Raw genomic sequence first — 21,419 nt, 5'->3', positions numbered from 1 at the left:
AGAAATATTAATTAATCAAAGGACCAGTTCTTGACTGGAGGGGATACCAAAGGCCTCTGCTCTTCCATCCCTTGAATAGATAGAGAGGTAGGGCAGATCGGACTTAGTGAGTTTGATAAATTGTTGGTACCAGCCCTACATTTTGTCTGTACTGATCGAGGAAAAACGTGGCTCGACGGGAAGAGGAGTGTACCGTGAGAGAAGCAAGGCAGAGGCGGAGCTAGCCCATCGATTACGGGTTCAGCTGAATCCAGTCACTTTGATCCAAATCAGGTATTTATCTTAAGAAATTCATTAAATATGTAAAAATTATTAATTTAAAACCTAGTAACTTAAAAGGAGTAGAACCTCGAACCCATAAGCTCTAAATCATAAATTCACCTTTTAAGCAAGGAGGTCAACCTGGATTCTAGCAATATAGTTGACTCTCGTGTGTCGATCCAAATGAAACATCTTTTCCAAGAAGGTAAATCTTTCCATACGTTATCTCGCACAAAATAATATAAATTTCCGTATAACTTAACGGGAACAATACACTTCCCATTAAGGAACTCTTGTGGGCCAAAAGTTGTACCAAACCAGATGGTAAATCTTTGATGAATTTGTTATTATACTCCCAAGTTTTAGATGGTCCACATAATTTAGGAAAGTTATGTTAGGACAATTTACTTTTACAGATTTGATCATATCATTGACCTCTGACCTAAAAATATATCAACTGCACAAATGGAATAAATGTTTGCACTTTATACTATGAACTTTCATGTGTGACTAATGACAACTTTGTAAAATCCAGCTCCTATGATACATTTGGCTAGATTTTACATATATCTACTAGTATACCCTTGCACAATCTAATTTCAAGTACATTGCTAGTAACCTATTGGATATAATATAAATATATATTTTGTCAAAAAAAAATGGTGACAAAACTAAGAATTGATAAAAATTTACAATCAAAAAAAGGAAAAGCTTAGAAGCAATTTTTTTTTTTTATAACCGAGAAATCCCCAAGGCCTAGATGCGCACGGTTTGAAACTTGGTGGATAACACCAGGCTTTTGTCTGCGGCATGGTTTAAGCTCGCAACGTGCTCCTAATCCACACATTACGTGTTGCCTCTTGCCACTACACCAAAGCCCTTTGCGCAAAACTCTCATAAACGAATTGGCAATCCATAGTTGAGGAATGTTCTAATGCATCCGTCCCATCCGGCAGTGACAACCACAAGACCCCACAAATGGCTCGAACTCAATGCACTTTGCCAAGCACTCTTCAAGATCTTGCATTCGGATTTAGATATAGAAGGGGATGCATTTGCTGGATTTGAATCGGGCAATTTCTCCTCCGGCCACGTTGGAGAGCCCTTTAATAGTGAATCCAAGAAAGATGCACGTCCCAAGGAGAAGCAATCTTGTAAAGATGAAGTCTTTGGCTGCGAGTTCTCGTTGACATCACCATTTGCTAAAACACTTCCTGGTGGTAGTGTCCCGGGATTGGTTTTAAAGCCACACCATGGTATTGTAACCGATGCATTTTGGGAAAGGAAACTCTCAGATGACCGGACTTTCTTTGCTTGGCTAGTTGTCCCGTCCTCATTACTATAGTTCCAGATATAAACATTTGAATCCTCAGTAACCGCGAGAATGTGTTTCCCATCGGAAGTGAATGATGCAGGACATTGACTACCCAAATTTTGAGTTCCTGGACATGCAGCAGACAACACTTTGAGAAAATCTACCGAGTATTAAATTAGAATGGGAATAACTCCAAACACCTTATGCTTGGAGATAACCAACACACCTTTGAATTTACAGATGATGTTGGATCCAGAAAGTATTCGAACTTGTGAATCAGCAGAAGTAACCATGACTTTGCTTGAGTCGTTCGGGCAGTACTGTATGATGAAAGTTCACGTTAATTCTCAAGCGCATAAAATCAGTACAAAAGATCATTCTTGTGAAAAATAAGGTAAGGAGACAAATAGTTACCTGAAATCCGGTTACTCTCTTGTTAGTAAGCTTCTTCTTTTCTTGCAGGCATACCTGCGAGCCCATCTGTAAACGATTACCTAACCCCAAGAAATGAGAGTCCATTAACTTAAAAAGTATCAACTGCTTACAACTGACACAGCTGTAGCGTAAAAATGAAACTGCGTCCAGCATTTCCACATGTCATTTCTTTATTTTTAATGCACAAGGTTGTATACCACTTGCAATAAAGGAAGATAATACTTTTCATCTCATAACCTGTAGTTTGGACGGTTGGAATCCATGCCAAATCTTCTACTACCAAGTAATGAGAGAGAGAACACATATGTCTAAACCATGAAAGACAAGCCCGAGATGACTTCAAGTCTTATGATTAACAAACATTCTCAACCCCCACTCCCAACCTTACCCCCAACCAATAGACTAACAGAAAACCACAATACCAATCTGCATTAGCCTCTTCCAAGTAACTTCGTGTTATCTATATATCATAGCAGAACATTACTGAGAGGCGGAGCCGCTAGGATTTGAAGCTTATGGGTTCCGAATTCTAATCTTTTTAAGCTATTGGGTTCTAAATTAATAATTTGTATATATTCAATGTTTTTCTTAAGAAAAATACAGGGTTTAGACTAAAGCTATTTTGTTCGGCTGAACCCGCAACTGAAGGATTAGCTATGCCCCAACCTTTTTAAGCTATTGTTGTTCTATTCTTGGAGCTAATATTGTAAACATCTATCTGAACGACAGTGCAAAAATGAAAAGGACCAGAAAAAAGGGTATGAAAACAGACAAGCTTCCGTACCTACTACATCATAAAAACGGCAATTGCCATCCATGTATCCCACAACACCCCCCTGCAGCAGTCACAAGCGACAAACTTAAATAAGTTCCATTTGAAATCAAGTACCATCTTTATAAAGGTAAAAAAACAAGGCAATCAAACCTTTCCATCAGGACAATAACAAACAGCAGTCACTATTTCTTTTAAATCAGTCCAATCAATTACTCGACAACCGTGCACGTCCCAGAGTCGTATTTTCCCATCTATCGAGCCACTAATGAAAAAATTATCATCCATGGGATTGAATTCTACACAAGTGACTGCATCAGAAATATGAAATTAACACATGTATGAGGTGATCCTCCAGTAAATTCAGAAAATTACTTTGGTAAGAAGAGTACAAGCGTAGAAATCGGCTCACCATAATTATTATGCGAGTACACACCAACGCATTTATCATGTCCTACTTGCCAGAGACGAGCTGTTTTATCCACAGAAGATGACAGCAGATACTGCAGCAAACGATGTCGCACATGAATTACAGCTTATTTAAAAGATATTTCAAGCTTAAACCAGCGAGATATTATACTGACCCCATTTTTGGACCATGAGAGGGCCAAGACTTCACCCGTATGCCCATGGAACTCGTGCAGTGGTTTCTCCATTATCCGGAATAACTTTGGTGGGAGGACAACACAAGCAGATTCCGATGATTTTCTCATCATTTTCATCCCGCTGATCTTCTCTTTATAGTCATTGAGCGAAACTAATTTGGACAAATGATTCAGTGAGAAGTATAAACAAGAGGGGTCAACATCTTGAACATTAAAATCTTTAGGAATATCATCTTCGGTCACTCTCCAAATGCGCACCGTGCCATCTTTGCCCGCACTTGCCAAGTATTGGCCACAAGGACTGAACTTCATTGTTATGATAGAGCCTTCATGTGCAAGGAACTCTTGGCCTGTGTAAAGCGAGGACAGTTCTTTTGACTCCTTCTTACTGGTGTGGACCCGAACTCTTTGACTACCAACCCCCGACTTTAAATTAAACTCCCGGGCAGTCGATTGGACTCCCTTTGTCCTCTCTTTATGTCGGGTGGAAATCGTGAGTTTTTGAAGCAAACTTCTCACTTTCGACTTTGTATCAACCATATTGAATCCCTTAATATCTCTGTGCAGCAATTGCTGAATCAAAGCCGATGAGCCAAGATTTCTCTGAAACTCTTCAATAGTGAATAACCTGTTTGTACCTACTTCACGTAATCGGCTAAGCATCCCATCCTGTCCCAACTCATCCGCAACAAACTCTGATCCGTTGTCCAGATTCCTAATTTTCCAACACATTGGATCCTCTACAGCATCCTCCTCCAATTCCAAAGCTTCATTTGACTGGGAAGATCGACCGGAGAAAAAGTTGCCTTCGGAATCTGAGTTTGCGAGCACAGTGTCATTGCCATCCCTAATTCTATCGGCATTCTTCTTGCTTTCATCAGAGCATACACCATTCATTTCAAGTCCATCACGTCTGTCACAGTTCGAGTTCAAACCCATCCATTTCAAGAATCTATTGCGACGTTCATCAACACTTTCAGGATCCTGAGTCCAAAATTCATATCCCAAAGCACAGTCAACAATCTCATTACGAGTACAAGCATCAGAACTATCCGAACCCAAATCAGAGAGAGAACTAATCTCATCACGTATATCAAAGAAAGTATCTTCTTCAGTCTCACTGTAAGTTCCCATCTTTCTTCAAGTTCAACCCTCAAACTACTCCTTTGAAAAGAACATAGAATCAAATCAGAAGCAAACTTCAAAAGCATGATAACTTTTATATTGTCAATCAAACAGGAAATATCACTTAACAAAACCAACACATTTCGACAATTCACACCACCGATCCCACAAGAAATCCCTATCAACAACAAAAAGGAGAAAACTTTAAAGTCTAAAATCCCAAATGATCAAGAATTGAGCATCAAATCCCCCCCCCCCCCCCCCCCCCCAAAAAAAAATAACAAAAAGGGGGAAACTTTAAGGTCCAAAATTCCCATATGATCAAGAATTGAGCAAAAAACCCCCCCCCCCAATTAACAAAAGGGAAGAAACTTTAAGGTCCAAAATTCCCATATGATCAAGAATTGAGCAAAAAAAATCCCCCAACTAACATAAAGGAAGAAACTTTAAACTCTTAAATTCCAATATGATGAAGAATTGAGCATAAAAAAAACCCAATTATGAAAAAATAAAACAGATCTTTCAAAAGGGTAATTAAGCAACCAAGTTAATATAAAAAAAGAACAGTAATCAATTGTACATAGTCGACAGAAAACTAAAATAAACATGCTTATACAGTTATACAAATTCAAACAATAATAATTCGCTATTATCTGTTAAAAAATAAAAGATTTTGCTTACCTTAATTAATTTCCATAAAATTATGAAAGAGCCCCAGATATTATTTCATAAAAAGATGATCTTTAGCATCCACTAAATGAAATGGAGACTTGAGAACAAAGTGAACTGAAGTCAAACAATTCTCAAAAATAGATTAAGTAAAATACTAAGATAAAAAGACAAAATCGCAGGAAAAATGGGAAATGATCCCAAAGATGTGAAGTCAATAAAATTGAAGATTTTGAAGAAAAGGCTTAATGTCTGAAAATTCTGGCTTTCACTTTCAATGGAGTGGACAGACAAATTTTGTAATTTATGTTGACGGTTTTACCCTCCCCGCCTTTGTTGTGTCCGTCCAACTAACGGTTGTAACGATTCGTGTCATATCTGTTAACTCCCACCAAATTAAATGCTCCTTTATTTTTGGTTTATTTTTGTTAATATAATAGTCTATAAAGTTCGTTTTATATGATTGCGTTTAATTAAATAAGGCATTTAAGAAAAAAAATTATACATATTAAAAAATTTCATTATGAATAAAATGAGAAAATTAAAGAGCTTTAAAATATAAATAAGTATTATTTTCTTAAATGATTAAAAAGCACAGTGATTGCATATAGAAAATGTATATAATACTTGATAGAAAATGTATATAATACTTGATCTGTTATACGAGAATTATTATGATGCTAATAGAAAAGATGATAAGATTTGCGTAACTATATAAGGATTAAACTATCATTTTTATGACATCTCATATTATTTAACTGTTAGTGTTGATATATACGTGCGGAAAAAATGTTAATTTATATGTTGGTTCCTTACATTTCTTAAAGTAAAATCCACATTTTTGAAAATTTTATTAAGAATACCACAATTTATAAATTAAATATGTTTGGTAGGATTTGGTGTATCCTACCTTTTGTCTCATACCTACTTTCTGACAAATTAATCAAATGGATTATAGATGTATTGTACATTAATTGTATAGTACTTGTAATTGAGATAAATTTGTATAGTTAAGAATTGACATCGATAAATTAAAATTCAAGTACTTAATCATCATTTTCCTATAAAGACATGAAATTTTAGCTGTAAAAGATCAATATTTTTAGGTCCCTTCTTCGTTAGAGAATAGGTGCATTAATTAAGTCTATATTATCATGCTGAAGATGGAAGTTATTTCCTCTTTATTTTTTGAAACTTGTCATGCACACAGAAATTATTAATTGAACAATAGCAACAACAAAAAAAAAAGTAATTTATCATGTCGTTCGAGCCAACTTACCTGCATATTAAATATTTTATTAAATTTTTGCTAATTTCACGGAAGGTCATCCAACTTATTATTTATTTCACAAAAGTCACTTATCTATTTTTCATCACTTAAAAGTCACTCAACTTTACCTTCGTAACTTAAAAGTCATTCTAGTTCAAAACCTATAAAATATCCAATAAAAATATGACATGGCATTACATTTAATTAAAAAATCTAACAATAATGTCACATAAGCTTAAATAGACCATATCTAAGTTAGACACACAGGTCAACAATTGTTGGCTTATCTGAAACAAGATATTCGTCTCTTATGTGGCATTATGCTAAAGGCACCCACCCCATACAACTAGTTGGGGGGAGGGGGGGGAGGGTTGTTCCTCTGCCAGGCATTGGACAGGGGTTAGCTCTGTAAATGTGTAAAGCCAAGTGTAGCTCCACTACTTCCCTCCTTCAAGGCGTGATTAATACGCCTTAAACCTCTCTCTTGAAAAAGAGTATTTTTAGTGGAGTAGAGCCTTAGCACGTGAACCCATAGGAGCAGGGCCCTTCTTCTTTACAAAAAAACTTCTGAATTATCATCACATCAGTAGGCGCAGAAAACTTAGATGGATTAGGCGGGGATAGGATTCGAACCGATGACCAAGTTGAAGGCCAAACTGATACAGCAAAAGATCCAGTTGATGGTCATGGGAACAGTAGCGATCGGCTATTTCTTCCTCAGCCCGATTTGACCTATAACCAAAATTGGTTATTAATATTTAAATAATTAACTGGACTAGCACTTTGATTTTGTGGTTAATTTGTAGAAAAAGAAGTGTAATAGATCAAATACACAAATAAGGGACTGATATATATTGATACTGAGAACAAACAATTACACTAAAAAGTAGCAGCAACTAAGGGTAGTAACAGAAAGAAAGAGGATGGGAAGACAGAGCCATAGAGAGAGAAAGGAGAGAGACCAGGAGAGGGGAATTTTCAAAATAAGAATTCGCATAACCCTACACTTGCACGAACTAATAATTATAATAACTGTATTCTCTCTTGTCCAGTAATTCCTTGACACATGTACTTCAACTTAAGTCCCAATTATAGTTTAATAACCTCTCTTTGTCCTCAAGGTTCGAGTATAGCCTTATCAATGAGGAAAGAGTGTTGACATGAGGTCCCATTAAGCTGCGTTGTCTTTGTTGCTGAATTGGGTATGATGGAGTTGACTGTGAAGCTAGATACTGCAATATGTGAAAATTCCTCATCTGACCATAGTTACCAGCTCTATTTCTTAACTCCAACATGTTTTGATCAATCACAATAGCATGCCTTGAAATTACCAGGCTAAGAAAAGAATCATAGACATATGTTATTTTCTTAGTTTTGGGGCACCGCAAGTACATGAAGAACGTCAAGTGAGCTTTACTATACATTGAAACCCCTAAAATAAAAGCATCACCCAACATATTTTCAATTAGACCACAAGTACTAGGTTTGTCCACTGGATAGCAAAGAACAAGGTTACCCTTCCTGCTTATATCAAAGTAAAATGTGTCTAAATATGTAAAATGAGAAATTCTATATTTCACTTTCCCTTTAGCCCATGAACAATCTGATTTCACTAGCTGAGTTAAATAACAAATGATCACCAGTCCACGAACAATCTGATTTCACTAGCTGAGTTAAATAACAAATGATCACCAGTGGTAAATAACAAATGATGTTAATATGCACATCAATCCAACTAGCATCATCAAGGCCATCAACAATATACAAAATAAGTCCACTTAGCATCTTGGATCGAGTTAATAATGCAAAATCATATGTATAACCATCAGAAATACTCTCTAAAGAAATCAAAATACTGATAACAGTATTCTCCCTACATATAGAACCATAGGTGTTCGGAAGCAGAATGTGGGGTCTTGGATCATAAGGATAAAGGTCAAATATAGTGTCCTCTTCATAGCTACCAAACTTCAAATTGTTTTGTCTCGCACGAGCTCTAAGAAAGGCACCTTTGATAGTCGCATAGTAGACATATACGCATACTGGACTGTAAGTTGTAGGTACCCCATATAAGGTCACCGTACCAGGTTCAAGCTCTATCCAACCCATTGCCATTTGCACAATGCCTTGGACGATACCATTTGCAAGCCCCTGTCGTGTGTCTCTTAACAAAAATTTATACCATGATTTTGATGCTGCAGAAAATAACATTTCAGCTGCCACCTCATGAGATAAACAAATCACTGGAGTAGTTGTTCGTCTCTTATAGTCACGAGCCACAAAAATAAATTTGCTGTCAGACCAACTGATACTGAACTACTGTCCCTAATCACTGGCTTCGGTTTAAATTCAAGTTGCATTTCAATTGAAGAAAAACTAACCCGGCTAATTACACCAACCATTTCAGAGCATTGTCAACACTGATCTTCAACACCATTTTGTCAAATGAATTAGTCACCACATAGAATGGTCTAGTCATGCAAGAAACAACCAAGCAATGTTTTAAATTATTTAGTAGGCTGCCACTATCAAGCGCGAAGCAAATTGTGTGCACTATACTTCTCCATTCTTCGGTATCAGCATATAAATCTAATGCACTACTAGGATGATGTAAAGGTAAAATATCAGCAGGCCAAGTATCAAAATGCATATCATTTGTCAGAAAGCTAGAACATTATTTAATGTTGCGCACATTATTTTTTGCTACATTTTTGCGGGCATCAACAGTATTTCTCAACTTGAGAAAACATGTACCAGGATCGAACGAGAAGTCTATAATGGGAATATGGCATGTAATCTCAAATAATATATTTGTATATCCAAGTAGGGTTGTGCAGTGTACAAAAACACTAATCTCATTCTGCCTTAATGGTAAATCACCCTTAGCTGCCAAAATTGGTTGACACATCTCATTGAACACTGGGTGACGGAAGTTACTGAATCTTCAACATTCATTTCAATCTCTTTATCGGTTATTTCTGCAAACACCTTGGAGGCATAGTTCCGCGAATATTCTTCCTTAACATTTTTTGTTTCCAGAGGAGTATTTTAAGTCCCAATGCAACCAAATGAAACCAGTAAGGAAGAAAAATGCAACGAGTTTGAAGAATTACCCAATGGATTTACTAGCTCAGGAAGTACCCCAGGCTTGTGCACAGGACTGGAGAGTCCTTTATCCAAATTAAAATCCAACTCGGAATCTTTGATAACAAAAGGTGTTGAAACCTCTTCTGATTCTCGTGTATCTTTCAAAGACACAACCACATCCGAATGCTCTGGAGCGAGGGGAATCGTCTTGGAAGAGGGAGAAAGCACGTTCTCAATGTTGTCGAGGTGTATGAGCATATGAGAATTGTTTTCCATCATCTTCATTATTAAATCCTGGATGATGTTGAAGTGATACGTTATAACGGTAGAAGAGCAGACATCCACAGTATCCGAATCGATGAAAGCACCAATGTAATAGATCAAATACACAAATAACGGACTGATATATATTGATACTGAGAACAAACAATTACTCTTGAAAAATTAGCAGCAACTAAGGGTAGTAACAGAAAGAACGAGGATGGGAAGACAGAGCCATAGAGAGAGAAAGAAGAGAGATCAGGAGAGGGAAATTTCCAAAATAACAATTCGCATAACCCTACATTTGCACGAACTAATAATTATAATAATTGTATTCCCTCTTGTCCAGTAATTCCTTGACACATGTACCTCAACCTGGATCCAAATTATAGTTTAATAACCTCTCTTTGGGCTGGTTAATACTCTGACTCGTGTATAACCCATTCCCAAGACCAATCCATTCATTTTTTTGTACCTTGTTCATTACAATACTCCCGCCCTCAAAAAGAACCTTGTCCTCAAGGCTCGAGTATAGCCTTATCAATGAGGAAAGAGTGTTGATATGAGGTCCCATTAGGCTGCGTTGTCTTTGTTGCTGAATTGGGTATGATGGAGTTGACTGCGAAGCAAGATACTATAATATGTGAAAAATCCTCATCTGACCATAGTTACCAGCTCTGTTTCTTAACTCCAACATATTTTGATCAATCACAATAGCATGCCTTGAAATTACCAGGCTAAGAAAAGGATCATAGGCATATGTTGTTTTCTTAGTTTTGGGGCACCACAAGTACATGATGAACGTCAAGTGATCTTTACTATACATTGAAACCCCTGAAATAAAAGCATCACCAAACCTGTTTTCAATTAGACCACAAGTACTAGGCTTGTCCACTGGATTGCAAAGAACAAGGTTACCCTTCCTGCTTATATCAAAGCAAAATGTGTCTAAATATGTAATATGGGAAATTCTATATTTCACTTTCCCTTTAGCCCATGAACAATCTGATTTCACTAGCTGAGGTAAATAACAAATGATCACCAGTGGTAAATAACAAATGATGCTAATATGCACTTCAATCCAACTAGCATCATCAAGGTCATCAACAATATCCAAAACAAGTTCACTTAGCATCTTGGATCGAGTTAATAATACAAAATCATATGTATAACCATCAGCACTACTCTGTAAAGAAATCAAAACACTGACAACAGTATTCTCCCTACATATAGAACCATAGGTGTTCGGAAGAAGAACGTGGGGTCCTGGATCATAAGGATAAAGGTCAAATATAGTGTCCTCTTCGTAGCTACCAAACTTCAAATTATTTTATCTCGCACAAGCTCTAAGCAAGGCACCTTTGATAGTCGCATAGTAGATATATACGCATACTGGACTGCAAGTTGTAGGCACCCCATATAAGGTCACCGTACCAGGTTCAAGCTCTATCCAACCCATTGCCATTTGCACAATGCCTTGGACGACACCATTTGCAATCCCCTGTCGTGTGTCCCTTAACAAAAACTTATACCATGATTTTGATGCTGCAGAAAAAACCATTTCAGCTGCCACCTCATGAGATAAACAAATCACTGGAGTAGTTGTTCGTCTCTTATAGTCACGAGCCACAAAAATAAAATTTGCTGTCAGACCAACTGATACTGAACTACTGTCCCTAATCACTGGCTTCGGTTTAAATTCAAGTTGCATTTTAATTGAAGAAAAACTAACCCGGCTAATTACACCAACCATTTTCAGAGCATTGTCAATACTAATCTTCAACACCATTTTGTCAAATGAATTAGTCACCACATAAAATGGTCTAGTCATGCAAGAAATAACCAAGCAATGTTTTAAATTATTTAGTAGGCTGCCACTATCAAGCGCGAAGCAAATTGTGTGCACTCTGCTTCTCCATTCTTCGGTATCAGCATATAAATCTAATGCACTACTAGGATGATGTAAAGGTAAAATATCAGCAGGCCAAGTATCAAAATGCATATCACTTGTTAGAAAGCTAGCACATTGTTTAATGTTGCACACATTGTTTGTTGCTATATTTTTGCGGGCATCAACAATATTTCTCAACTTGAGAAAACATGTACCAGGATCGAACGAGAAGTCTATAATGGGAATATGGCATGTAATCTCAAATAATATATTTGTATATCCAAGTAGGGTTGTGCAGTGTACAAAAATACTAGTCTCATTCTGCCTTAATGCTAAATCACCCTTAGCTGCCAAAATTGGTTGACACATCTCATTGAACACTGGGTGACGGAAGTTACTGAATCTTCAACATTCATTTCAATCTCTTTATCGGTTATTTCAGCAATCACCTTGCAGGCATAATAATCCAACCCATTGTCATTTGCACAATGCCTTGGACGATACCATTTGCAAGCCCCTGTCGTGTGTCCCTTAACAAATATTTATACCATGATTTTGATGCTGCAGAAAAAAATATTTCAGCTGCTACCTCATGAGATAAACGAATCACTGGAATAGTTGTCCATCTCTTAAAGTCACGAGCCACAAAAATTAAATTTGTTGTCAGACCAACAGATACTGAACTACTGTCCCTAATCACTGGCTTCGGTTTAAATTCAAGTTGCATTTCAATTGAAGAAAAACTAACCTGGCTAATTACACCAACCATTTTCAGAGCATTGTCAACACTGATCTTCACTACCATTTTGTCAAATGAATTAGTCACCACATAGAATGATCTAATCATGCAAGAAACAACCAAGCAATGTTTTAAATTATTTAGTAGGCTGCCACTATCAAACACGAAGAAAATTGTGTGCACTCTGATTCTACATTCTTCGGTATCAGCATATAAATCAAATGCACTACTATAGATGATGCAAAGATAAAATATCAGCAGGCCAGGTATCAAAATGCATATCACTTGTCAGAAAGCTAGCACATTGTTTAATGTTGCGCACATTATTTGTTGCTACATTTTTGCAGGCATCAACAGTATTTCTCAACTTGAGCAAACATGTACCAGGATCGAATGAGAAGTCTATAATGGGAATATGGCATGTAATCTCAAATAATATATATGTATATCCAAGCAGGGTTGTGCAGTGTACAAAAACACTAGTCTCATTCTGCCTTAATGCTAAATCACCCTTAGCTGCCAAAATTGGTTGACACATCTCATTGAACACCTGGGTGACGGAAGTTACTGAATCTTCAACATTCATGTCAATCTCTTTATCGGTTATTTCAGCAAACACCTTGCACGCATAGCTCCGCGAATATTCTTCCTTAATATTATTTTTCCAGAGGAGTATTTGAAGTCCCAATGCAACCAAATGAAACCACTAAGGAAGGAAAATGCAACGAGTTTGAAGAATTACCCAACGGATTTACTAGCTCAGGAAGTAGCTCAGGCTTATCTGCGGTACTGGAGAGTCCTTTATCCAAATTAAAATCTAATTCAGATTCTTCGATAACAAGAGGTGTTGAAACCTCTTCTGATTCTCGTGTATCTTCCAAAGACACAACCATATCCGAATACTTTGGAGCGAGGGGAATCGTCTTGGAAGAGGGAGAAAGCGTGTTCTCAATGTTGTCGAGGTGTCTGAGCATACGAGAATTATTGTCCATCATCTTCATTATTAAATCCTGGATGATGTTGAAGTGATACTTTATAACGGTAGAAGAGTAGACATCCATGGAGTCCGAATCGATGAAAGCACCAATGTAATAGATCAAATACACAAATAACGGACTGATATATATATATTGATACTGAGAACAAACAATTACACGAAAAAGTAGCAGCAGCTAAGTATAGTAACAGAAAGAAAGAAGATGGGAAGACAGAGCCATATAGAGAGAAAGGAGAGAGACCAGGAGAGGGAAATTTACAAAATAACAATTCGCATAACCCTAAACTTGCACAAACTAATAATTATAATAACTGTATTCTCTCTTGTCCAGTAATTCCTTGACACATGTACCTTAACCTGGGTCCCAATTATAGTTTAATAACCTCTCTTTGGGCTGGTTAATATTTTGACACGTGTATAACCCTTTCCCAAACCCAATCCATTCGTTTTTGTCTACCTTGTTCATAATAATACTCCCGCCCTCAAAAAGAACTTTGTCCTCAAGGTTCGAGTATAGCCTTATCAATGAGGAAAGAGTGTTGACATGAAGTCCCATTAAGATGCATTGTCTTTGTTGCTGAATTGGGTATAATGGAGTTGACTACAAAGCAAGATATTGCAATATGTGAAAAATTCTCATATGACCATAGTTACCAGCTCTGTTTATTAACTCCAACATATTTTGATCAATCACAATATCATGCCATGAAATTACCAGGCTAAGAAAAAGATCATAGACATATGTTGTTTTCTTAATTTTGGGGCACCACAAGTACATGAAGAACGTCAAGTGAGCTTTACTATACATTGAAACCCCTAAAATAAAAGCATCACCCAACATGTTTTCAATTAGACCACAAGTACTAGGTTTGTCCACTGGATAGCAAAGAACAAGGTTACCCTTCCTGCTTATATCAAAGCAAAATGTGTCTAAATATGTAAAATGGGAAATTCTATATTTCACTTTCCCTTTAGCCCATGAACAATCTGATTTCACTTGCTGAGGTAAATAACAAATGATCGCCAGTGGTAAATAACAAATGATACTAATATGTACATCAATCCAACTAGCATCATCAAGGCCGTCAACAATATCCAAAACTAGTCCACTTAGCATCTTGGATCGAGTTAATAATGCAAAATCATACGTATAATCATCAGCACTACTCTGTAAAGAAATCAAAATACTAACAACAGTATTCTCCCTACATATAGAACCATAGGTGTTCGGAAGCAGAACGTGGGGTCCTGGATCATAAGGATAAAGGTCAAATATAGTGTCCTCTTCGTAGCTACCAAACTTCAAATTGTTTTGTCCCGCACAAGCTCTAAGCAAGGCACCTTTGATAGTCGCATAGTAGACATATACGCATACTGGAGTGTCAGTTGTAGGCACCCCATATAAGGTCACCGTACCAGGTTTAAGCTCCATCCAATCCATTGTCATTTGCACAATGCCTTGGACGATACTATTTGCAAGCCCTTGTCGTGTATCCCTTAACCAAAATTTATACCATGATTTTGATGCTGCAGAAAAAAAATATTTCAGCTGCTACCTCATAAAATAAACAAATCACTGGAGTAGCTGTCCGTCTCTTATAGTCACGAGCCACAAAAATAAAATTTGTTGTCAGACCAACTGATACTGAACTATTGTTCCTAATCACTGGCTTCGGTTTAAATTCAAGTTGTATTTCAAGTGAAGAAAAACTAATCCGGCTAATTACACCAACCATTTTCAGAGCATTGTCAACACTGATCTTCAACACCATTTGTCAAAAGAATTAGTCACCACATAGAATGGTCTAGTCATGCAAGAAACAACCAAGCAATATTTTAAATTATTTAGTAGGTTACCACTATCAAGCGCGAAGAAAATTGTGTGCACTCTGCTTCTCCATTCTTCGGTATCAGCATATAAATCTAATGCACTACTAGGATGATGCAAAGGTAAAATATCAGCAGGCCAAGTTTCAAAATGCATATCACTTGTTAGAAAGCTAGCGCATTGTTCAATGTTGTGCACATTGTTTGTTGCTACATTTTTGCGGGCATCAACAGTATTTCTCAACTCGTGCAAACATGTACCAGGATCGAACGAGAAGTCTATAATGGGAATATGGCATGTAATCTCAAATAATATATTTGTATATCCAAGTAGGGTTGTGCAGTGTACAAAAATACTAGTCTCATTATGCCTTAATGCTAAATCGCCCTTAGCTGCCAAAATTGGTTGACGCATCTCATTGAACACCTGGGTGAGAAGTTACTGAATCTTCAACATTCATGTCAATCTCTTTATCGGTTATTTCAGCAAACACCTTGTAGGCATAGTTCCGCGAATATTCTTCCTTAACATTTTTTGTTTCCAACGGAGTATTTGAAGTCCTAATGCAACCAAATGAAACCACTAAGGAAGGAAAATACAACGAGTTTGAAGGATTACCCAACGGATTTACTAGCTCAGGAAGTACCTCAGACTTGTCCACGGGACTGGAGAGTCCTTTATCCAAATTAAAATTCAACTCGGATTCTTCGATAACAAGAGGTGTTGAAACCTCTTCTGATTCTCGTGTATCTTCCAAAGTCACAACCACATCCGAATGCTCTGGAGCGACGGGAATCGTCTTGGAAGTGGGAGAAAGCGCGTTCTCAATGTTGTCGAGGTATATGAGCATATGAGAGTTATTGTCCATCATCTTCATTATTAAATCCTAGATGATGTTAAAGTGATACTTTATAACGGTAGAAGAGTAGATATCCATGGAGTCCGAATCGATGAAAGCACTAATGTAATAGATCAAATACATAAATAACGGACTGATATATATTGATACTGAGAACAAATAATTATACTGAAAAGTAGCAGCAACTAAGTGTAGTAACAGAAAGAAAGAGAATGGAAGACAGAGCCATAGAGAGAGAAAGGAGAGAGACCAGGAGAGGAAAATTTCCAAAATAACACTTCGCATAACCCTACACTTGCACGAACTAATAATTATAATAACTGTATTCCCTCTTGTCCAGTAATTCCTTGACACATATACCTCAACCTGGGTTCCAATTATAGTTTAATAACCTCTCTTTGGGCTGGTTAATACTCTGACTCGTGTATAACCCATTCTCAAGCCCAATCCATTCGTTTTTGTCTACCTTATTCATAACAAGAAGTCTAAGAAATTTAAGAAAAATTAGGTCTTTTGAATTTATCTTTAAGTTTTGATTGTACATTTACGGTCAATGACACAATACGTTGTCTCTTTCTTTTGTCCAAACTATCGCTATAGATTGTCTGCGATTGCGGTGTGTATTGACCACTTTTACTATACAATTTTATTGGGGGTTTTTCTTATTGAGCAGTATTTTTTTTATGTTAGTATTGCTTAATAAGCAATATTTTGTCTTTAATGGAATAGTAATTTGTGAAAATGGGTTCTTATTAGCTTGTTGTTCTTGTATGTTAGTGGTACATTTATATGCTATGTGAGATTGAAATGGTAGTATTTTAACTTCATGAAAAATTACAAAATGATATGAAGGATGCAAAAACTGGTTTTGTGCTAGTTTTGTTCATATTTTTAATGAAATTATAGACGGTGACATTAAGGTTATTACGTAACAAATAAAGTAAGATATTTTTAGCACAAAATAATTGTTCTCTTCTTTTCCTTCTAATGTTCAAAATATTAAAACTCATTTGGGTTAGCGGTCAAATCAAATTGTGGATGAAATGTGTCTAAATTGGGTATGGTCCATCTAAGCTTATACGGCACTATAATTAGATTTTTTAATTAAATTTAATGTCATGTCATATTTTTATAGGATATTTTATAGGTTTTGAACTAGAATGACTTTTAAGTTACAAAGGTAAAGTTGAGTAACTTTTAAGTGATGAAAAATAAATAAGTGACTTTGTGAAATAAATGATAAGTTGAATGACCATCATTAAAATTAACCCATAATTATATCTACCACAATTTAGCTAGATGGGAAAAATTATATCTAGTCAAATAAATGTCAAAGCATTGAAAATTAGCTTAACAGTAATCCAAGCAAAGTTAACTTGTTGACCAAACAATAAAAGGACGTAACAGTAATGTCATATTCTTCAGTTCTATACATCGTTTTCTTTCTTCTTTTTTCTTTTTTTGTTTTCATATTGTTATTTGTGACGGCATTCCTTAAGAAAATTCCAGAGAAAAAAGAATGAAATTGTGGCCCCTATAATTCGTCAGAATAATGCATATTATGACCTTTCATTTTCAGTTACTTTATATCAAGGGCGATTGATTTATTCTTAATTTGATAAAACAAAAAAACAAAAAAAAAGCGAGAGAAATTTACCGTATGATAATTGATAATAAACCTGTCAATTATCCACTCTGATAACATGTTAAAGAGTTTGAATATAAAACTCAAAATTTTAAATTAATAGGTGAAAGACGAGTTCTAAACTCTAGTAAAAATTTATCTGCATCTGATATTTATTCCAAATAAATCTAAGTAAGACGTGCATTTTTTCATTTGTTTTGGAATAACCTTAAATGTTCAATGTAGAGCATTATATGATTTAGCATATGTTAAAGGTTGAACGCAGCCGAAACCTATTGTTAAAGATGAAAGGATTTCCATTACGCCACAATCATAATATATGCATATACTGATATACATACACACCATAAGTTTAATCATTCTTTATCCGAATTTTACTGTTTCAACTAATTCTAATTCAAATCCTATAATAGGAAACCATTTCTCGCATTATAATTCCATGATTTTGACAAATTAACACGAACTTTTGACTTTGGCTGATTATAGCTAAACAAATTGCCACCGGCAGAAGCACACCACCCACAGACACAATATTTTTTTAAAAAAATAAATAATAATATGACCGGTAATTAAGGGGAAAAAAGGTTTTTAATTAATGAAAGAATTGCCTTTGACAGGGTTTTGCTTTAATGTATGTTGTTGGTGTGTCATATTCAATAGTTAAAGGCGTGATTGGTTGCGTAAAAGGCTAAAAAAAAGTGGTGTAGTAGCATTAGAACCCACACATTGACCATGGAATAGTGTTGTGTTTTTTATATCATTAAATTATGATGACCCACAATAGAAGATAACTACTTATAATTAATTATTCTAATTTAATAGTTAATTAGAAATGCAGTGTTATAACTCGTTAAACTACTATCTAGGTTGTGATAGGATAGATATTGTGTGCATAAAACCACAAGTGTTGCTATACTTGAGCATTAGAACCCATGCATTGACCAAGGATTATATATTTAGCTTTATCCATTCGAGAAGACTACTCATTCCTCAGTATTTTAGGTGTATATCCTTTCCTAAATTTTCATTTTCTATTTGCATACTACTTTAATCCAATATATATGGTCAAAGTCAAATAAACCTTTGTATACTATTTTGAATATATGCATTCCAGACTTGGAGAAAGATTTGAACATGTATGTTTTGAAGGAGGCAGGGATTCATCTAAATCCATTAACTTTGACTTAAACCATGGTTTTATGTTTAAAACTCCGCTAAAGTATAAAATAATAAATTTCAAACATAATCAATTAAAAGAGATGTGGTAAAATTTCGAATTCAAACCCGTAAAGTTTAAATTTTAATTTTTTTTTAGGTAAATAAGTAACTTTATTACCAAGGTCAAAATATGTACAATCATAACAAAAAATTCTAGAGATGGTCAGTAATCCACATCTAGAAACCTGCTAAAATATTTATCTACTATCCCCTCCTCGCTTATGATATTATCAATTCAATACTAAGGAAATCTTCAGACTCATTACTACAAAAATGTCAATAATATCCTAAGTACTATTCTTCTAACTTTTTCCCTCTGGAACAAATTTCAAGGATAGAAATTTATAGCTTCCGGTTGCTTTGCAATCTTCTCGTTGTGGCTCCCTCAACCGTGTATATCTTGTACTATTAGCCTCTAAGATTGTCAACATTTCTTCTTCTTCATTGAAATATTCTTTGGTTTAAATTTCAAATTTGCTTCGGCTTGGATAGGAACATAATTCAAAGCATGCATTTGAGCCTTTTCATTTGAAGAACAAGAAAATAGGCACTCAATAAGGTGCGATGGAGTTTGGCTCTCCTTCATTTCTAGAAGCAGATTTATGATTTATTTGTATTATAATATTATATGATACAGATCATCAATTGAGAAGAAATTGATTAAAAATAATTAATTAATTTTGTTTTAAGGCCTCTTATCAAAGACTGTCGATCTTTAGGCCACAAAATTCATTGAGCCGCCTCTGGTTGAACTATACTGGATATGTTGTTGTTTGAACTACAAATTATTTCAAATCCTACGAGAAGTATCACATCAATAATTACGTGCAAAATGGGAAGTGGACATGATTAATAGAACCTAGTTGGATAATAGCACTCGTTCTTAACCAGTTTCGAAAGAATTCGCTCATGTTTGAGGGAGCATCCCTACTTAACGATCGATCTACCACTTCACGCAATTCCGAAGAGAAGTTATCGTGAATGAACCACATACAGGAATACGGGAGAACTTGTATTTGTGGTAGAAAAAGTAGATGTTAACCAATTTTAATGCGAAAATGCAACATTATGTTTAAAATGGATAAAAAGAAAAGAGTGTCAAATAAGTTGAGACGGGTAGAGTATTTGGTAAAAACGTCTATGTTTCACCGTGCACTTAAAAGTTGAAAGATATTTGGGCCCAGGCCCATGGCAATTCCAAGTGGGCTCTATCATTTTATAGGAATTAGAAAGATCATACATGTGGTGTGGGTGGTGGGTGAGAGGCCTTTCTATAAACTTAAGAATAATTGTTTGGAATGTTACATCAACGTGCCAACTTTTGGAACAAATTAGACCCCTTCTTAGATTTCCTTCAGATATTGTGGTCCTTTATCAAATCTATGACACACACTAGAGGAAACACTGAGATTTTTATTTGAAAATGATTGCAAATCATATGTTTTCGACTATGGAAGAAGTTTATCATCTCGACGAGAGAAACTTTACATGTGAAAAAGAATGCAGTGGGATGAAATGAGATCCTTCATTTTTATCTAAACATCTCGGGTTTAAAGCATTATAATGGAATAATCCTCTAGTAGGGAGCGAAGGACGTACCGATTATCGTGCCTACGATAAATACTGGGTAGCCAAGTGCGGAGCAGATAACTGCTGAAAATATCTAAGTCATAAGCCCACCCCAAGATGAGTGTTGTCTTATTCCGAATTCTCCAGAGCTTCCGGTAGCACAGTCGAGACAACGATCACCCCATAATAAATACTGTGTGAATCTGATTTAGTCGAATCAATAAATTCTTAATGCTTAAACAAAAAGAAAAATCACATTTGCGCCACATTGTTTAATCATAATTCATAATCATTTAGGATTTGTCGTTTTGAATTTATGAGGATTTTTTTTAAATGTGAATTTTTTGAGTTCATTTATATCGCTAACACGGATGGAAAGCAAAGCCACAAAGATCATTGGAATTCAAACTCATAACACTATGATTTAAATTGTGACTCCTTAGTTCTTTGTTACTAAACTGTTTGAGCAAGTGAGTTTTTTGAGTTGGAGAATGAAAATTCAATAATTTATTTTTGTATCATACTAGGCCTTCTAGCGCATTAGTGGCCCTATTGCAAATATAGCCACTGGCCACTTTGACCCAAATATTGCATCATTTAGGGGCCAGAATAGCGGGGTATTATCACTTTTAGCTCGCGCCAGAAACTATTTACATCTGCTAGCCGACAAAATATATAAAATTTATATAATTTTTGTATATAACTTACAGAATGTATATATATACAAAAAATATACAAATTTATATATTTTTTCTACTATTATTTTTATAACGGTTATACAATGTCATTTTTCCACGAAACAATTCTAGTCCAGCCTTTCAGAATAAGGGTTCAAAGTTGATTTTCAGCAGTGTACTGTTCCACGTGGTTTGA

At 35.7% G+C, this 21,419-nt stretch overlaps 1 protein-coding gene across 3 annotated transcripts; it reads right to left on the bottom strand.

Moving 5' to 3' along the window:
• Positions 1–727: 727 nt before the first annotated feature.
• On the bottom strand, positions 728–5,426 carry LOC104116051 (uncharacterized). 3 transcript variants are annotated; one of them, XM_018777630.3, is made up of 8 exons: positions 5,195–5,426; positions 3,368–4,691; positions 3,196–3,286; positions 2,937–3,094; positions 2,796–2,847; positions 1,991–2,070; positions 1,803–1,896; positions 728–1,703 (listed from the first exon to the last, which is right to left on the bottom strand). In XM_018777630.3, the coding sequence occupies exons 2-8, from the start codon at positions 4,520–4,522 to the stop codon at positions 1,156–1,158; spliced, it is 2,178 nt and encodes a 725-aa protein (XP_018633146.1). In that variant the 5' UTR covers positions 4,523–4,691; positions 5,195–5,426; the 3' UTR covers positions 728–1,155. The 3 variants fall into 3 exon arrangements, with proteins under 3 accessions (XP_018633146.1, XP_009625118.1, XP_009625120.1); XM_009626823.4 differs by having other exon boundaries at positions 3,368–4,552; XM_009626825.4 differs by having other exon boundaries at positions 3,368–4,546.
• Between the last annotated feature and the right edge of the window lie 15,993 nt (positions 5,427–21,419).

Source organism: Nicotiana tomentosiformis, chromosome 12, assembly GCF_000390325.3.
Source record: "Nicotiana tomentosiformis chromosome 12, ASM39032v3, whole genome shotgun sequence".
Lineage (NCBI taxonomy): Eukaryota > Viridiplantae > Streptophyta > Magnoliopsida > Solanales > Solanaceae > Nicotiana > Nicotiana tomentosiformis.
The sequence above is the reverse complement of the archived record's forward strand: the minus strand, read 5'-3'. Positions and strand labels throughout refer to the sequence as shown.